Raw genomic sequence first — 18,107 nt, forward strand, 5'->3', positions numbered from 1 at the left:
GCAAACGCCGACTGAACCCCAGATGGAGATGTCTGAAACATCACATGTACATGTGCAATGACTTTGTCATACCCATCTCAAATCAGAAGAGTCAATGCTATGTTGAAAGCGATAATACCATGGTGAATTACAAAAAAAAGGGAACAATTGGCAGGCATTATTCCCAGTTCTCTGCCTTCAGTATTTGGGTTCCTGAGAGCAGGGTCAGTGATACCACATCCATAATAACCGAGCTAAATTTAGACCCCCACTACAGGACTCGTTTTGCACTGGACCAGGACAATTAATTCTTGTTTGAATTTAATTATTTATTTGTTTAATGATGTGTCAATTTTCAATACATAGGTTCATTAAAAGGCCCAACATCTTTTCGGTAGATCCCCTACCCTTCATCAGCATTTTTATGTGCATACATTTCACTAGGCCATCATCCCCTTTGGTATTGCTTTGTTCGCCCTAAGTTGGCAGAGTTTACCCAGACATGGGTCTCTTGCTCACTTTGCCACTAGATTCAAGATAGCCTGGCTGATGAGGGTTATGAACCCAAAACCTGTCCCAGGATGCTTGTTTCTGGTCCAGTGAAGACATGGCTTGGCAGTTCGGCGCTGGACTGTTCCCATGAGGCACAGGGTCAGACTGATTTGCATATGGCCATGTCTGAACTGGGGTGGTGGAATGAGCTAAAGAATGTTGATAGATTAAACTCAGATCAGTTGACTGGGGTGAGTGTTTGGTTTGCTCAAACGCTCTGTCCATCATCCCCTTTGGTATCGCAACTACATTTCACTAGTAACAATGACAATGAATGGCAGCTAAGTACAGATGTAAGTTGGGTGACAACACAAGACTATCTACTACATCACAGATTCCTGGGCCTCATAGATCATGGATATGCTTTGCCCCATTGTCGCAAATGCACTTCTGGATTTTTGAGGTAAACATAGGTTATCAAGCCCATCTTGGCAAACTCAACCTGTGTGCCAGACTCACGTAATGGGTAACTGAGTAAAATGAACATGAGGTGTCAGTAGGTCCTTTTCCTGGATGGACAGGTAAAATGACCTAAGCCTCTGAACTAAACATGTAGCTGCCCCCAACCTGTCTCACCACACACTGGCGAATGAGGTTATGAGTTAGAGCACGTGTTGTCAGTACAAGCCCACCATTCCCCTTATCCAAAAGATTTGTGTACTTTGCTGTTGAAGCAGAACATAAATTAGACAAATCCACCTTGGGCTCTCAGATGTTGATTCTGCGATGAAAAAACACTGGGTCATCCAGCTAAAGTTGGCAGTTCGGGCTGGACTGTTCCCATGAGGCACAGGGTCAGACTGATTGCATATGGCCATGATTGCATGTCTGAACTGGGGTGGCGGAGTGAGCTAAAGAATGATGATGGTACAAACCCAGATCAGTTGACTGGGGGTTAGTGCTTGCAATGTTCAACACTCTATCTATCACCCCCTTTGGTTTTGCTTTGTTCGCCCTAAGTTGGCAGAGTATGCCCAGATGTGGGTCCCTTGCACACTTTGCCACTGGATTCAAGTTAGCCTGGCTGATGATGGCTGATTAGCCAGAAACTGGTCCTAGGATGCTTGTTTCCGCTCCAGGGAAGACATGGCTTGGCAGTTCGGGCTGGACTGTTCCCATGAGGCACAGGGTCAGACTGATTTGCATATGGCCATGTCTGAACTGGGGTGGTGGAGTGAGCTAAAGAATGATAATGGATAAAACCCAGATCAGTTGACTGGGGGTGAGTACTTGCAATGTTCAACACCCTGTCCATCATCCCCTTTGGTTTTGCTTTGTTTGCCCTAAGGAGGCAGGGTATGCCCAGACGTGGGTCCCTTGCTCACTTTGCCACTGGATTCAAGCTAGCCTGGCTGATGACGGCTGATTAGCCAGAACCGGTCCCAGGATGCTTGTTTTCGGTCCAGGGAAGACATGGCTTGGCAGTTCGGGCTGGACTGTTCCCATGCAGCACAGGGTCAGACTGATTTGCATATGGCCTTGTCTAAACTGGGGTGGCGCAGTGAGCTAAAGAATGATGATGAATAAAACCCAGATCAGTTGACTGGGGGTGAGTGCTTGCAATGTTCAACACTCCGTCCACATCCCCTTTGGTCAGTCAGCTAAAGGTGACAATGGGTGATGCAGCTTTTTACACAGTGCATGAATGTTTGACCGTACAGTCCATAATGGGGTTGTTTGGTCAAATAAAAAATTCTATTCTTTGAGTCCATAGTATATATAATGGCTGTTTTTTTCACAGTCCTTGGCAGGAAGCATGGGTCATATGCTAGTATTCGGGTATTTCTACTGTAGTCTATGTCAGTAGGAAGACTCCACAAGAGGGTTAGCTGTGTCATTTTTTTCACTTATTCTTTTGTATTGAGCTTTAGATAAGTTGATGGGAAAATGAGAATTAAATTCATGTTTAAGATCTTTAGAAAAAGCTTAAAATTAACTGAGATAGAAAGTAAATTGATATTCTTTTCAATGGGAGATTATAAGATGGATAAAGCAGAACGAAGCTATGATATATATTCAAATTATGATTTTCATGACCCCTTCCTGTCCCCAATAGAAGGCACGTCCTGCATATGTCTGATGGCATAGAAAATATGGGCCGCATACAGTGGAAACTGGCCTTGTGCTTACTCCTGGCCTGGATCATCTGTTACTTCTGCATTTGGAAAGGAGTCAAATCTACTGGAAAGGTAAGACCTCAGCATCCATTTATTCTGATTCATTTTGTTTCGGATGCTAGTAGAAACCAACAAATCACAGACACTAGAACAGCAACATATCATGTTACTAGAAGGGCAATAAAAAATGTACCATGATTCACACGCCTATTTTCTACATGGTTCGGTTGACATGATACCCATTTGCTATGAAAATGAACCCCCTGAAATTGTTTTGGAACTGTTCACTATTAGAATGACTCTTCCATAATCAAAGTGGGCTGAATTGTTGGCCTTAGAAGAGAGAATTACTCCAGCTTCACCCAGTAAAACAGTACCTTATGAAGAAGCAGCTGTTCTAGGAGAAGCCGGATTATAAGATTGCTAAACTAGTATGATAGATAAGTAGTTTTATGTATGAGAGGCAAATAGCTGTCTGTAACTATGCTGTGACACATGCAGTTACAACAGTGGGAGAGTAGTCCATGCTGTGTGCATCAACATGTGTGGCGGTGGTCTGTGTGTGTTCCTTGTTTGCACTAAAGGAACGTACGTTCAGAGTCTGTTAAGGCACAGACTTTAACCATGCCAAACTCAGGGTTTGTGTTGAGTATGCACTTTGAGTGGGGTTGCGGCGATATTTTAAAACCACCTTAAAGGAACATTTATGTCTATGATGATCCCTGGGTGTGGAAGTCTCTCCTACATGATTGAAATCTCCCACACTTATACATTCTCTGGTTTGCTTATCTATCACCAACCTGGGACAGCCTTTGAATTTTTACATGCTCTGCCCTATGTTCTCGCTGTAAAATGCTCACAGAAAGCCAGTTTTACAGGGGGCGCTTCTCCACTAGGGCATCGGAGCGTCGCCCCACTGCTTTCTAGCACTGCGACAAACAGAAACATAAAATGGTAATGACTACCATTTTAGGTTTCTGCTTCTCGTACTGCGAGAAAGCAGAAGGGTTTGGTTGCTTGGTCGGGATGCTACTCTGCAAGCAGGGCTAAGCAGATGGGTAGGAGTGGTGTGCCCACTCCTCAGTGCGCATGACTGGTTTGGTCGGCCCTCTGGGGCCAACCAAACCAGTCATGCACTCTCTACCTTCTCCATGTAGGCTGCAATTCAGCCTATATGGAGAACATGGCCGGGCCATTAGACCCTGGGTGGGCGGCGTCCCGACCAATCACAACGCTGCTTGCAGCATTGTGATTGGCTTAGGGGTGAGAGCCTGATTGCCTGCTTCCTGTTCCTGCTTCCAGCAGGGTAGAAGAAGAGACGACGCGGAACCCAGCCGGCGGGAAGGTAAGTTATATTTTTTATTTATTTTTAAATTAACTCCTCGGGGTGACCCCCTCCCCGCATGACCCCTCGAACCCTCACCCGTGAGTCATGCAGGCCACGAATGCAATTGTACACTGTTGGGTGACTTAAATTTGAACCTCAAAGACAAAGTCTGCGAACGCATAGTGCATTTTCTCATCTATACAGCTCCATCAATCGGTTATGTCACCAACTCACAATAAAGGGCATCTACTTGATCTAATTCTCACGAATATTCCATGCATGACAGTGAAAGTACCCTTTCCAGTCTGCTGGTCAAATCACTTTATCATTCACTTTTCCCTCCAATAAAGCCCCCATAACAACACAACCAAGGATTACTCAGCAATGGTCTAGGTTAGACACGGCATGATGAGAATTGACCTCACACAAGGCAGTTTCTGATCTACCCAGAGAAATTTCCGTATCATATACTGCATTGAAGGACTGGGTAAATGTTTCCCTAGAAAAGTTTATTCCATTAAGACTGAGCAAGAATGCTACGCCTAAATCAAAAGCTCTATGGTTTTCTGCAGAATTAAAAGAGCTAAAGCAAGAATGTGAAAGAAGGGAAATGAAGCGGAGGGTTATTTCTCATGAAACATACAAAATCAGATCAAAAAGTATCAGCATGCTATCAGGAAAGCACCAATGTATGATTTTACAGCAAGGACTGAAAATTCCTCTAAAACCCTGACGGAGCTCTACAAATTTGATACCTCCTTCTTGAACCTGGCATCACAGGTGCAGGCCTGCTCCCTCTGAGGCCTACTGTGATCTAACTACTTTATTGGGAAAGCAAGGCTTATTTATGACACACTTGGGGCATGGAACTATAAGAACATGATCATCAAGAACATCTTAGCGGATAGGTCACAGTGAGGACTTTTAGTCTTCACACTGGTCAGCAAGGAGAAAAATCTGACTGTAACAAAACTGTAAAATGCTGCTCCTCATTGGATCCTGCACCCCAAGACATCCTGCTGCAAGGGGGGGTACCATTCTCTTAGTACTTACTGACACATAAAATAAGTCTTAAAAAGCTGCTGTGTGCCTGACATTTGGAAGCACGCTATCATCAGACCACTATTATAGAAACCTACTCTGTACCCAGAGTTAGTTGAAAGCTGTAGGCCCATTTCCCTCCTCCCTGGTGTTTTCAAAATTCTGGAAAAAGTGATAAATGTCTGTAAACATCCTACACCATACTCAAACGGGTTTCCAATCAGGGTGTATACAGAAACAGCACTCCTAATTGCCACTGAGGAGCTAAAAAAATGCATTGACCAAAATGGGTCTGCTGCTCTCATTATGCTTGATTTAAGTACAGCATTTTGGCATGGTTTCCTACCCAACGTTGCTTTGCAGGTTGGACGTAGAAGGGATCACAGGACGGGCGTTACAAAGGCTCTCGTCTTTCCTAAACAACAGAAGCTTTCAAATTAGCGAGGGGCCATACGTTATGAGAAATGCAGGGACTCTTATTCGAGTTTACCGGCGTGGGGACAGAGGACGCGAGATAGGCGCCTGGTCGTGCAGAAGAGATTCTGGAGACCGGCTAGCGGTGGAACTGCTTAATACTTACAAATACTGCTTTGGATCCTTTTGGAAGCTCACCTCAGGCCACAGGATCTTGCGGCCTGGAATTATCACCATATGAAACACTATAATACTGAGAATACGTACAGTCGTGAACAAGTCGCATTTACTAATTTACAAGAGTCGACGAAACACGTGTTGGCTTGGAAAACGAGAACGCCTGACATCAGGAAGACTGATTAAAAAGATGAAAAATTGATATAATCCATCCACTTTGTTGTGTGTTTTTACAAACCTCTGAAAAGATTGTCTCTTGAACATGACGTGTGCTAGGGTATAATTTTAAAATTTTTCCATGTTTCCACCACCCATCACCTAAAGTGTTGTGTTCCCCAAGGCTCTTCCTTAAGCTTGACACTTATTAATCTTTATGTTCGTCTACTATCAGACATCATTTTCTCTCTAGGTTTTTCTGTAGTGTCTTATGCATACGAAACACTGATCATTGTCTCCCTCACGCCTAAAACTGGACTTATCGAATAGCAGCTTAACTTGTGCTTAAAGCAAGTCACTGATTGGATGACTGACAGCTGTCCTGGAGGTTGGTAACAGCTTGCCACTTTGGAACCAGCTAAACTGTTCCACTACCCTGGGGGATCGTCTGTCCAACAAGCCAGATGTGAAAAGCCTGGGTATTACACTGGACAGTAAACTCACCATGGGAGCCCAAGCCAAAAAACTAGAATCCAGCTGTTTTGGCCTCTTATGATCCCTCAGGAAGGCCTAATATTTTTATCACCAACAGACGTGTTTCGGCATGATGCCTTTGTCAATGTCTGTGCATTTATCTTTTAAGTGACAATTATAAACACATACTTACATTTCATTGGATGATCACCTTGTGTGTAACAAAGGCGTGAAGCCGAAACTTGTTTGTTGGTGATTTGTAACAGAGTACCAGCAAGTATCCTGTGAGTGTCACCTGTTTTCTTTTGGAGTGTGGAGACTGACTTTGCGATACCACCACTGTTACGTGAACAGGGCTCTCCTGCAAGTGCAGGCGATCTTGGTGGACTGGACACATATATATATATGTGTATATATATATATTTATATTCCACAACGCTCTCCTGCGTATAAACCGCTGCCTGCCTCGAGAGTTGCGTCGTCACCCGGACCCCACAGGAGCAGGCCCATAATATACGCTCCAAGCTACCGTTGTTTTGCCAAAAAGATAATGACAACGCCTTGTGTAGCTGGCTGAAAATTAGTTTATTGCGGCCTGACTCTAACGTGTTTCAGTTGTCCTTGCAGCTTTGCTCACCGATATTTACACAAGTCAGAGCAGCCATTTTAAACTCATTTTGGTGCGTGTCACATGTCAACTACAAAACAAACAAAAGTGTAGACAGACTCGTAGTTTTTCAATGTTACTACACAATACATGCAAGTAAGTAAATATGTTTATTGTGCAGTTAATTAAAACCATTACAAAAAATTGAGCGTCGTTTATATGCAATAAAACATCAGTTTAAAAGAGGCTGATGACAACAGTTTAAAAGCGCACGTTGAGATCGCGGAACGGATCGACTCCCCCAACCTTGATGACCCATCGACTAGTTTCTTCATTTTTATCAGTTGAAGTTAGCAGCAGTTCATGAGACAGAATTGCCCCTTTTGTCAGAGTCTTAGCTACAGAATAAAGGCAGGTTGAAAAGTGAAAGTTTGTACTGCATAGTCCCGTCTCAACATTCAACATTCATTAGTTTGTACAAGGGTAAGTAGCCTATTGATACTTTCCTTTGAGGCTTATATGTTAATGTTAATGTTAATGTTAATGGGTGACTTATATAGCGCACGGCTACTCCAAGGAGTGTCCCGGCGCTTTCTGACCCATTACTGAAAAAAGGAGAAGGACAACAGAAACATAACAGAATTACTGATTAAAAAGCCAGGTTTTCAGGGCCTTTCTAAAGGCAAACAGGTTGGGGATGCGGCGGAGATCAATGGGAAGGGAGTTCCATAGTTTGGGGGCGAGATGTTTAAAGGAACGTCCACCAATTCTGGCCTTCTTAATGGGAGGCACCATTGCCAGGCCAAGATTTTCCGACCGGAGAGATCTGGTGGGCTTGTAGAAAGAAAGCCGTTTCTGAATGTAGGAGGCCCCTACCAAATGGAGTGCCTTATGGGCCAGTGTAAGAGCTTTGAATGTGATTCGCTTCTTAATCGAAAGCCAGTGCAGGGAGGAAAGCAACTCAGATGATCTGGCTTGCCGGGGTAGGCCGAAGATGGCTCTGGCCGCAGAATTTTGTACAACCTGGAGTTTGTGCAAAAGATAATCCGGCAAACCCAGGTAGAGGATATTTGAATAGTCAAGCCTGGAACAAATCAGAGCTTGTACTGTCAGCTTCCTATGGGCTAGAGGGAGCAAAGGAAGGAATTTACGCATCATTTTTAACAGGCCAAAGCAGGTACCCGTGAGGCCTGTGATCTGTGTTTTCAAAGCAAGGGTGTTATCAATTTTGACCCCAAGGTTTTTGGCGACCAGAGAGGAGGAGGAAGGGGGGGACATGCAGACCGGCCACCATTCCTGCCAGGGCGGATCTGCCTGACAGCCGAAGAAGAGCACCTCAGATTTATCAGGGTTGCACTTGAGGCTGCTTCGCTGAAACCAGTTGAAGACAGCCCCAAGGCAACCACGGATGCTCTCCCCGTCGAACTCCTAGCCCTTCTTGCATGTGCAAAAAATGCTTAAAGTTGTATACCTAAAAACACAGTTACAGATGTGAGTGCATAGGATTGACAGGTCGTCGCCATCTCTGTTCCAGTACAGCTTCATCGATGATCCGATGATATCTGTTTTAATCGAAGGTCCGCTGCAGTTAAATTTTTTACCAGGTAGCAGCTTAATTGAATGTCTTCGCCAGAGAAGGTTGCAAGCACTGCTTGTCGGCACGACCGTATTTGATTTTTGTTAAAAATGGGTCTGAGTAGTGATCGGCGTTCCCGCATAAGCTCAGGGCAAATGGTTATGTCCTCCTCTCCTTCCCCGCAGAGGCGGCACGTTGCTGGCTTTGGCGGGCGCAGCCAAGGTGGCAGATGGTATGCTGTTGGCAATAAACCTAACCTGAATTTCAGAAACTTCTCTTTGGTGGATTTAGAGAAGTTAGAGAGTAGGTAAGCTTGAGGAGACGCTTTACAGTAAGATTGAATAGTGAGCCAGCCATGTGAAAGCTCCGTCAAGGCCGCTTTGTCTTGTATAATGGACTCTTTTTTAACAATGTTGTTCACATTTTTTTTAAGCTTGCCATAGTCCCCCGACGTTGCCCAGAGTTGCCGTAACCCCAGTTTGTCCAGTGCAGTATCCAAGAAGTGTCTAGCTGGGCAGGTTTCTGTGGTTTCTACTTCTCTCCACAAGTAGAAGTTTAGTGTTTCTGGCTGCCTTTTTTTGATCTTGAACCAGGTTTTAACAAAAGCTCCTTTTCTGGCTAGCTCCTGTCTTTGTATCCCAAATTCAAGCCGCATTTGCGCAGGAGATGTGTATCCAGGCAACCCATATATTATTCTCAGCACTCTAGCAATGATGTCATTCAATGTTTCCGCGTCCCTCCCCCTCATGTCTTGGCTTCCATATGTAATTGATGGAATAAGTTTCGCCTGTATCACCTTGGTCAGAGGGAGAAAACTTGGCCCAGCGGTTATATTTTTCAGGTTTCTTAGTGCAATTGCTGTTGTTAATCCCCTCTTTTTTATTGCCTCGCATTGTGCTTTGTAGTTGCCTTTTCTATCAACCATGACCCCCAGATATTTATATTCTTGTACGACTTCAAGCTTAACTTTTGCCAGGTGCCAGTTATACTATATTTTTATTTTATTTTGATTTACACACATGACTTTTGTTTTATCTTGGTTAATGCTTAGTCTATTGATGACTGAGTATTGAGATGTAGTGTCCAGCAGGCGTTGTCGTCCCATGGGTGTCCGGCTGATGAGTACTAAGTCATCTGCGTATAGAATGTTAGATATCTGGCGACCTCCTAGCTTCGGGGCATGCACATTAATTCCATTGAGTTGGACTGAAAGCTCGGCCATAAATAGATTAAAAAGTGTCGGGCAAGTACGCACCCTTGTTTTAGTCCTGAGGTTGTGTTTATCTTTTTTGATAAGTGGTCTCCTGCCCCCAACTTTACTTGTACCCAGGTGTTACTATGCAAAAGGATTAGTTGTCTCAGGAGTAATGGTGGGATACCTAACATTTTTAATTTTTGCCACAGAATATATGATCAAATGCTGAACTGTAATTGATGAAGCAGATGTACAGAGGCTGTTTGATTACAAGTGCAGTGTCAATCCTTAGTGAGAGGGCGGAGATGTTAGTAGCATTGTCCATATCTCTACAAATACCAGTTTGATTATAGGGTATTGCTTTGATTTATGTGTCCCATGTTGTTAATTCTTGTAGAAGTACCCCGGCATAATATTTGGCCTAATTGTCAGGAAGAGCTACCAGCCAATAGCTCTTTGGGTCGCTCCTGTTACCTTTTTTGTAAATGGATGAGATTATTCAGCCCCTCCACGATGATGGTATTATTGATGTCTGTAGGATTTTATCAAAAATCGGTTTTAGGACTATGGCCCAAAATTCAGCATCTTGTTTGAATAGTATAGGCGGGATCCCATTTGGGCCAGGAGCTCCCTCATGTCTACCCTTCAAGATTCTCTTGTAAACTTGGTTATTTGTGAATGTGAGGTTCTGAGCATGTTCTGCATTGAGGTTTCGCTGGTGCAGGTGGGTTTCCGTGCTGGGTGCGGGGTTATTTAAGCCAATTTGGGGAGTCTGTTTTTTGTTAAAATGAGATTTGAGGTAGCTTGTCCAAGCATCTTCTGTGACATTGGAGCTGATGTGCTGACCTTGCGGGTTAGATAAGGCATTAATTTTTTTCCAAAACTGTGCGCTTTTGATATCGTACAGAGGTGTATCCCAAAGAGATTCCTCGCTTCCTTTTTATCTTGCCATATACGTTTTTTACGGGTAGCTTTTAACTGCCGCAGTTCTTGCAGTGCTGAGTGATCATTCTTCAGCCTCCGCAGTGTGTAGTTTATCCGTACTTTTAGCTGTTTTAATTTGACGTTGTTACGTAGGGTGGAGCCTGACCGTAAGTTTTGATAGCACTTTATTCTCCTGTTTCGAGAGTGGCCCTTTAAATCTCCGTAGCTATTACGTAGGGCGTTTGTGAATGCCTCCCAGCCACAATTATGTCGGGGTTGGCTGCTTTCCCTTTTTCCCAGAGTTGTTTTTCTAAAGAGAGGAGTCCCTCGCGATCATTGGTTCTACATTTTACTCTTCTTTCGTTGTTGGTGTATTCTGAGCAGATTGTGTTTGCTGGGGTCAGTTTGTATAATGATTGATCTTCTATCGTGATTTCTTGGGTAAGTGGTCACTGGAATCTACGCTTCCAATGCAATAGTTTTTTACTCTTGTGAACATATGGCGAGAGCAGAATGTGTAGTCAATTGTGGACCTTGTTGATGCATTGTTAAATGTTGCTGTTTGTGGGCGATCTCCAGGAAATCTGCTGTTTAATGCACGTGAGCCCAGTCGCTCTAAGAACGACAACAGATTTTTCGAGGTGTTTGTGAGTCTTCCATCTATGCTGATGGCTTGGGACAATTCCTCCCAGGCAAATGGATCCTCCTCTGAGTTGATGTCGTCAGCTCGTTTCCTCAGCATGTTTAGGTTGAAGTCCCCTGTAATTATTCAGTTATTTATTTTCTTCTCTGTTATAATATTCACCAGCTCCTCCTTTAATTGTTGACTCCCTTTGTTTTTGTCAATTGGGTGCAGATAGAGGTTCACAAGTATTATATGTTCTTTTCTTGTCTTCCCCTGTAGAGTAATTCGAGTTACTTGTATTTCGTTTGGTGGCGCTAGGTTGTATAGTAAGGGTTCTGCTGCGTAAATACTGCTTATGGAGCTGTATGTAGCTAAACCTCTCTTTTTGTGTCCGAATTTAGCATTTCTAATTGCCGGTAGGTGAAGCATGTTGAAGCCATGCAGTGCCGTCGGTGCTTCGCTCCATGTTTCTTGGAGTGAAATTATATCAAATTTTTGCAGGTAAGATTGCAGTTCCAGGGCCGAGGTCTTATCTCCCAGTCCATTGATGTTCCAGGAGCAGATTTTCAATGAGTTTTTGAGTGGGAGTGCTTGCTTTTTGGAATGTCACAATATTTCCGTTTTTATGTTTATTGTCCTGGTAACCGTGCTCCACTCCAGTGTTGATCTGCTTCTGTCCGCATATGCACTAAGTGCAATGTGTTCTCTGTTCCCCCTGTGCTCTGTGCTGAAACAAATTGTGGGCTCGGTTGTCCAGAGCCAGGGTTTTTTTCTTGGTGCTTAGGTTCCGCCAACAAGGGGTCAGGATACCTTGGTTTTTCAAGTGGCTGGAGTTTGATGCCCCAATCGTTGAACCTATGTTGTTCCTTTAGGATTCTCTCAGCTAGGTATGGTGTAGCCCAGACTGTTTTCGTTGACTCTGTGCATGGGTGATCAGGCGATTCTTTAAACTCAACTGACTCCAGGTCAGTGGTTGTTATGTTCTTTAAAGTGTTGATGGGCCTTAGTAAATGCAAAATGTTGCCTCTGTTTAATATGTCAACCCGTCCCTTTGATATGTACTCTGGGTGAAACATAATTGTAGTTGTTGTGCCAGACTGCCCTGTTTGTGAGTCCTGAGTGTTCTCTGTCACTGTTTAGACCTCTGTTAATGGTGATGGCCTCCGCACTGGTATAGTCATGCCAAGTAGCTGGCTGTTGTTTGCTGAAGCTTTCTCCATACTTGGCACTGTTGTTTTAGATATCTCCCCCTCCCTGCAAGTGCTTCTTTGTGAGGCTGTTTTATCCCCTACTGGCTCCAGCGGTCCATTGGTTGATAATGTTGTAGTTATCAGTGGTTCCCCTGTCGTGCTCCAGCTTTTGGTCCCCAGTTTTTGTACCAGACCATCAGTAATTGAGTCATTGGCAATTGTACGCACAGTAATTTCTAGTGCTTTTTCCTGGGTTGGGCTCTTTTCCTCTTCCCGACCTGGGCCCGCGTTTGCTTCTTCCCTACAAGGATAGATTAGTTGATCGTCCGGAGGTTCAACCCGGGGACTGTGTATTTCATCCTTACTGTGTGGCAGTGCCTGGATGGGTTTTTGGTTTCGCCCCTTCCTCCTTTGTTTTCTCCGCTGTTTAGACAATAACTGTGCACCTTCTATCGGTTCCTGATTGTCCGGGGATCTAGTGGATTGAGTGACCTTACTCATCAGGACTGCTCTTGTTCCTTCGGCTTGTGCACCGTTATTTAGCCCTAATATGGGTAAGTCCCCCTCCTCAGGAGCCTGCCTCCCGTCTGGGCCTCACTTGCAGTTAGCTTAGCCTGAGCCTTGGGGCCCTGGGCCTTTCTTGACTTTATTGTTTGCTGACTACTAATGCTGGTGTAGGCCACACCAGGCGCTATTTGGGCTGGCACTGCTTTCCTGATGTCGGCAAGGAGGTTGTCCAGTGCTAATGGTAATGTTGTTAGCTTGTCCACAATTGTTATACAGGTGCAGCTAGCCTGGGACAATTTTGTCTCTGGATGTGCCCTCTTGATCTGGTTGTTAAGGTCTGCCAACTTGTCGTCTATGCCTGCCACAAAAAATGAGAGTGTGTTGAGGACTGACAGCTGGAGGTCCATCTATTCTGAATGGTACTGCAGTGCATTCACAGACATTTGCATTGTTTGCAATAAAGTGCACCAGACGTCGTCTTTGCTTTGTCTTCTAGCTTTTTCAATGTTGGATATTGGAGAACTGTTATTTCTTCTTTCTGGCTCGCCTCCAGAGGCAGTGGAATAAGACGCGACCAATTCCTCCCATTCTTCAGGAGTAAGATATGATGACTCAGGTTCAGTTCCGTGAGAAATTACTGATCTTACTGGTTCTCGATTCATGTCACAGACAGGTTGAGCTGGTTGAGCTGCGACAGTGAAAGAGACAAGACTATGTTGAGTATTAGATTTTTCGTTGCTCAGTTGGGCACGCACATCTTGTGCTGACGATGTTTCCCCGGCGTTGGTATTTTTTGGTATTTTGTAGAAGTCTTCACTGTCTCCTTTGCTCATGTAAGCCATGCTCATGTTTACTTTGCACGCCTCCTTGTGCTTACGTGGCCCCAGGTTTTCCTGTGAGTCCAGCTCAAAGGTGCCCAAGGTGAGGCTGTTTTCGTTGCGGTTATCCTCCGTGTTGGCCTTTCATGTCCAGTCGATGTAAGGGACCATGAGGAGCTATACTGCGCTACTGGTTTCCGTGAGTTTCCACATCTCCTTCCTGTACATGTGGGGACATTTTGTCTAAGTATCCATCCTTGACGTGCTTGTAAGTGGTGCAGTTATAGTTATAGGGGATGCAGTTATTGGTCATTTCCCCCTTTTTTTCCTCCGTGCCTTCTTCTCCGCCCTCTGCAGTTGATGCTCTGCGGCTAGCCGCCTGTCCGGGCATGTTTTGCTTGCACTCATTGTCTATTTCAGTGGTTGTAGGGAATGGTGTCTCCAGATGACTCAGGACATTGTGACCCGGGTGATCGTTTTTCTCAGATCGCTGGGGTTTTGCCTTCTTAGTTATGGCCGGTGCGACTTCTCCCTCTTTAGGGCTCACGTCTCTGCTACTGTAGCTTTCGCCGGTGACTGCTGAGCTTCTGCAGTCTGGCCCCTGCTGCTGCCATTGCTGCTGTTCTACCAACTGCTGTTTCGTTTGATGTGCATATAGAGGTTGGAGTGGCTCGGGGAGATTAGTTACTTTACTGCTGTTTATACACAGTACCGGCCCAACATCTTTTAGGAATTAAAACTCTGTGTACATTTCGGGTTGGTAACATGGCTTGGTCAGGATTGGGTCTCTGCATGTCTTGCTTACTATCCCGCTTGTCGAGGGTTCGGAATTGGTAAGCAGTGGGGAAATTAGATTGAAGACTTTGCCTTTATCCTCGCATCTGCTTCGGCGCCTCCCTTTTTTAGTGACTGCTTGGCTGCACTCCTCATCCTTTTGGCAGGGTTTACTGGTGCCAACTGCCTTGTCTTTCCAGACCGCATTATTGCGTGCAAAATTCTAAAAGCTATAAGCTATTAGATTGAAGTAGTTGTGTTGACTGTCCGTTAACTGTCTATTGTGGCCACAGTTTTTCCCGGGGTCTAGTTTTTTCAATGCTGGTGTCGAGCCTCCCACTTCCCGCTCGCTCTTAAGCCTCTCTGGGTGCCCCTCGCCACTGAGGCAAACGGGGAGGAGGAGAAGAGCGCAGCTGGAGCGCAGCTAGAGTGGCACCAAAACTCCTAGCAGCTGACTTCAGGGGTATCTCCAGCGGCTCCTGCTCCTGCCGCTGCAGGTGTCTCAGCTGCTGTATGGAGACTTGAGGCCGCTGTCAGCCGGCTTTTTCCCTGCTTTCCTCCTGCTAGTTGGCAGGCTGCCCCCCGCTTAGAGAAGTCTCTGATGAAACTCAGGGCTCCCACTGCGGCCACTGGCTCCCACTGCTGTGGCAGACCCCCCCCACTTGACTCCTGGATAGGTTCTAGTTTGGATCGCTCGCTGGAGGTGCTGGAGATGCTGGGGGGTGCTGAAGGCGTCTTTTAAGTTGCCTGTTGGGGTCTTGGTGTGGCTTTTACGGTGTCGGTGTCAGTATCGGCCCAGCTGTAGAGTGGCTGGAAGCTGCATGCCGCTGCACGCTGCAGGGGGGGACTTGCAGGCTTGCAGACGTCATGCGGCACACAGCAGCGGCGGCAACAGGCAGGACAACCAGGGACCGGGAGCTGAGAGCCGTCGCAGATCCACAGCCTCTCATGCCAAAACACCCCCCACAGTCCTGACCCTCAGCCTCAACCTAGGCTGACAAAGACTGACCAAAAACTGTCCGCGAGCCTCACCTCACGCTGCTGCCACCGATCTTGTCCAGCCAGTTCCTTTCCTTCCTTGCTTCTCCTTACGGCTGGGCTGAGCTAAGCTGGGCTCGGCTCTATTTCACTGGCGATCGTGACCCCGTAACCCCACAACCACAGCTGCAGTCCACAGAGGTAGGACAGGGAGCGTTCGTGAGTTCGTGCGGCGTGCAGGAGGGCAGGTGGGCGGGCGGTTGGGCGGGCAGGCAGATCCGTCGAGTGCTGAAACGGCTGCCGCTAACCTTTGATGCCCCCCTCCTCCATGCAGTCTGTTCAGTCCGTGCGATCGCTCGCCTCTCACTGTCGCTGTCAACTCATTTGCCAGTGCAGCCTGATCCGCTGCTAATTGCCGACTGCTCCACTCCAACTCTGAGTTCCAAGGAAAACCAGAACTGGAGTCTCTCTCAGGGGGTCCGCAGGCTAGGCTCCAACCACATTAGTCATCTGAATACCCAATACATGCAATTCATCGTTTGACAATAAAGTTATAATGACAAACTTTGAACTAATTTACATTACATGATTCAATAATGAACAAGCCAGCAATTAACCGCATTATTCATATGCTTCGGTTTTATACAACGCATGCTATCTCAATTTTGCCTTCTCAGTTTTGAAAGCAGCACGCGCGCCTATCCTGTAGAAATTACATGATTGATTGCATCTTTCAAGCCCAAGTAGGCAAAAAATGACCAAATCGGCAGTGTGGTATATGGCATGACAAATTCATTATTCATTGTAGACGAGCTGCGCATTTCAAGTTCATTTAATTCTCATAACCCAGTGGGCAGACTCCCTATTTTTAATTTGATGTTATTTATCAAAAATGTTCAACAATATCAATATCAACAATCCAGCCCCTGTGGACAAACTCATTCTAGAAGTATGACTAAGAGATAACATCCAATTTAACAGCTCGAATATTATACTGCATACACAAGACAAAACTGGGTCTCATTTCAACAGTACACCTCTTCAGTACTTAATGCACACTTATTTTCTGGTTTGAACCATACCTACTCGACTGTCTAAAGTGCATTAAAACATACTTAAAAATCACGAGTGGCAGACAATCATTTCCTTACATTACAGATTCACATCTCTTACAATGCGTATACATGTCCTCTTCAACATTAAGGCCCTCCGGTTGCTTAGAATTCATCTCTTTAATATATCTTGATTCTAATTTGCAGAGTTTTTTCTCACGATTCCCTCCTTGTATGTCTTTTTCCACAGCATCTACCACGTAGTATGAGAACCCTGTCACCGCTTTGTTGTGAAATTTCTCAAAATGATGGGCAACTGCATAGGCACGGTCACAATTTTTTATTACTCTGAGATGTTGCAACACACGTTTGTGTGCCTCTAGGGTTGTGCTGCCCACGTACCGCAGCCCGCATGGGCGCTGCAGGACGTAGACAGCAAAATCCGTTTTGCTATTAAATTTGCCTTGAGTTTTCCGCAAGTCATTTGATGTGCCTACTCTGTATTCATTGGTGTTGATACCATAGCGAGAGGCTTTACATTTGGTACATTTTAAAAAGCCCTGCTTTTTGTCCAGACAGATTCCTTACACTACCTACTTCTTCAATGCATTTTTGACCAGTTCTTGCCTAAAGGACTTAACCCGTCTGAATGTTATCTCTGGTCTATGTAGGACAGCTTTGCCTAAGACTGGGTCATTTTTGATCAAATGCCAATGCCAATGGTGGTTTAGAATACTTCTCACTTTATCTTGCTGCAAACTATATTTGGTGATTAGCCTGCATTGATTTACCTTATTTGTACTTTTCTCTTTTGGAGCCCCCCAAAAAATATCCTCTCTTTTCAGTTTGTCGACTTTAGAGATAGCTGAATCAATCCATTTACCTGGGTAACCTCTCTTCTTGAATCTACACTCGAGATTTAGTAGTGAACAAGATCTCAGATGTGATCGAAACACGTTGGTTTTGTGTTTTCAACTTGGGAGTGATGTAAAATAAATATGCTTGATATATATATATATATATATATATATATATATATATATATTCACTGAAAAAACCATAGGTTATAGACCATATATAGTTAGGAATTAGCATTTAAAAAACCTTATTTTACTCACACAAAACCATTGAAATTCCATATATAGTTAGTTGCACTAACTATATATCGCGCACCCGCAATCCACTGCTGATGATGTCACATATTACATCATTCATGACATGGTCAGTGACATCACTGATGACATCACTGATGACATCTCAAATGACATCACTGATGACATCACTGACGACATCTCAAATGACATCACTGATGACATCATCCAGTGACTGTGTGTTTCTGTAAAGTTTAAATATGTTTTACATATTGAAGAATGAGTAGATGTAGAAGTGTCTGGATGAAGGATTTAGTAGGTGCGTGACTGACTGTATGAGTGAGTGATTAAATGTGTCTCACTGAATGCATGGGTTAGTGACTAAACTGTCTTAATTTGTGCATCATTATGTCTGTTGTTCTGTAAACTGCTGCATGTGTTGATCAGTAGCTATATGAGTAACTATATGGGTTATTGATTGATTGCCCAAGTATTTGCATGGGAGACTGAGTGTGTGTGTGGCTGGCTGGGAG

The 18,107-nt window shown here is 44.8% G+C and overlaps 1 protein-coding gene across 2 annotated transcripts in view; it reads left to right on the top strand.

The window, feature by feature from the left end:
- LOC144769598 (sodium- and chloride-dependent GABA transporter 2-like) overlaps positions 1 to 18,107 on the top strand; it is a 762,140-nt gene that overhangs the window by 380,096 nt on the left and 363,937 nt on the right. For both annotated transcript variants that reach the window (XR_013598730.1, XM_078653757.1), the window contains exon 6: positions 2,588 to 2,720. Coding sequence is in view for 1 of the 2 variants with exons in the window: in XM_078653757.1 (XP_078509883.1) it covers positions 2,588 to 2,720 (133 nt within the window). In the remaining variant the exon portion in view is untranslated. The remainder of the gene's footprint in view (positions 1 to 2,587; positions 2,721 to 18,107) is intronic.

Source organism: Lissotriton helveticus, chromosome 1_1, assembly GCF_964261635.1.
Source record: "Lissotriton helveticus chromosome 1_1, aLisHel1.1, whole genome shotgun sequence".
Taxonomy (NCBI): domain Eukaryota; kingdom Metazoa; phylum Chordata; class Amphibia; order Caudata; family Salamandridae; genus Lissotriton; species Lissotriton helveticus.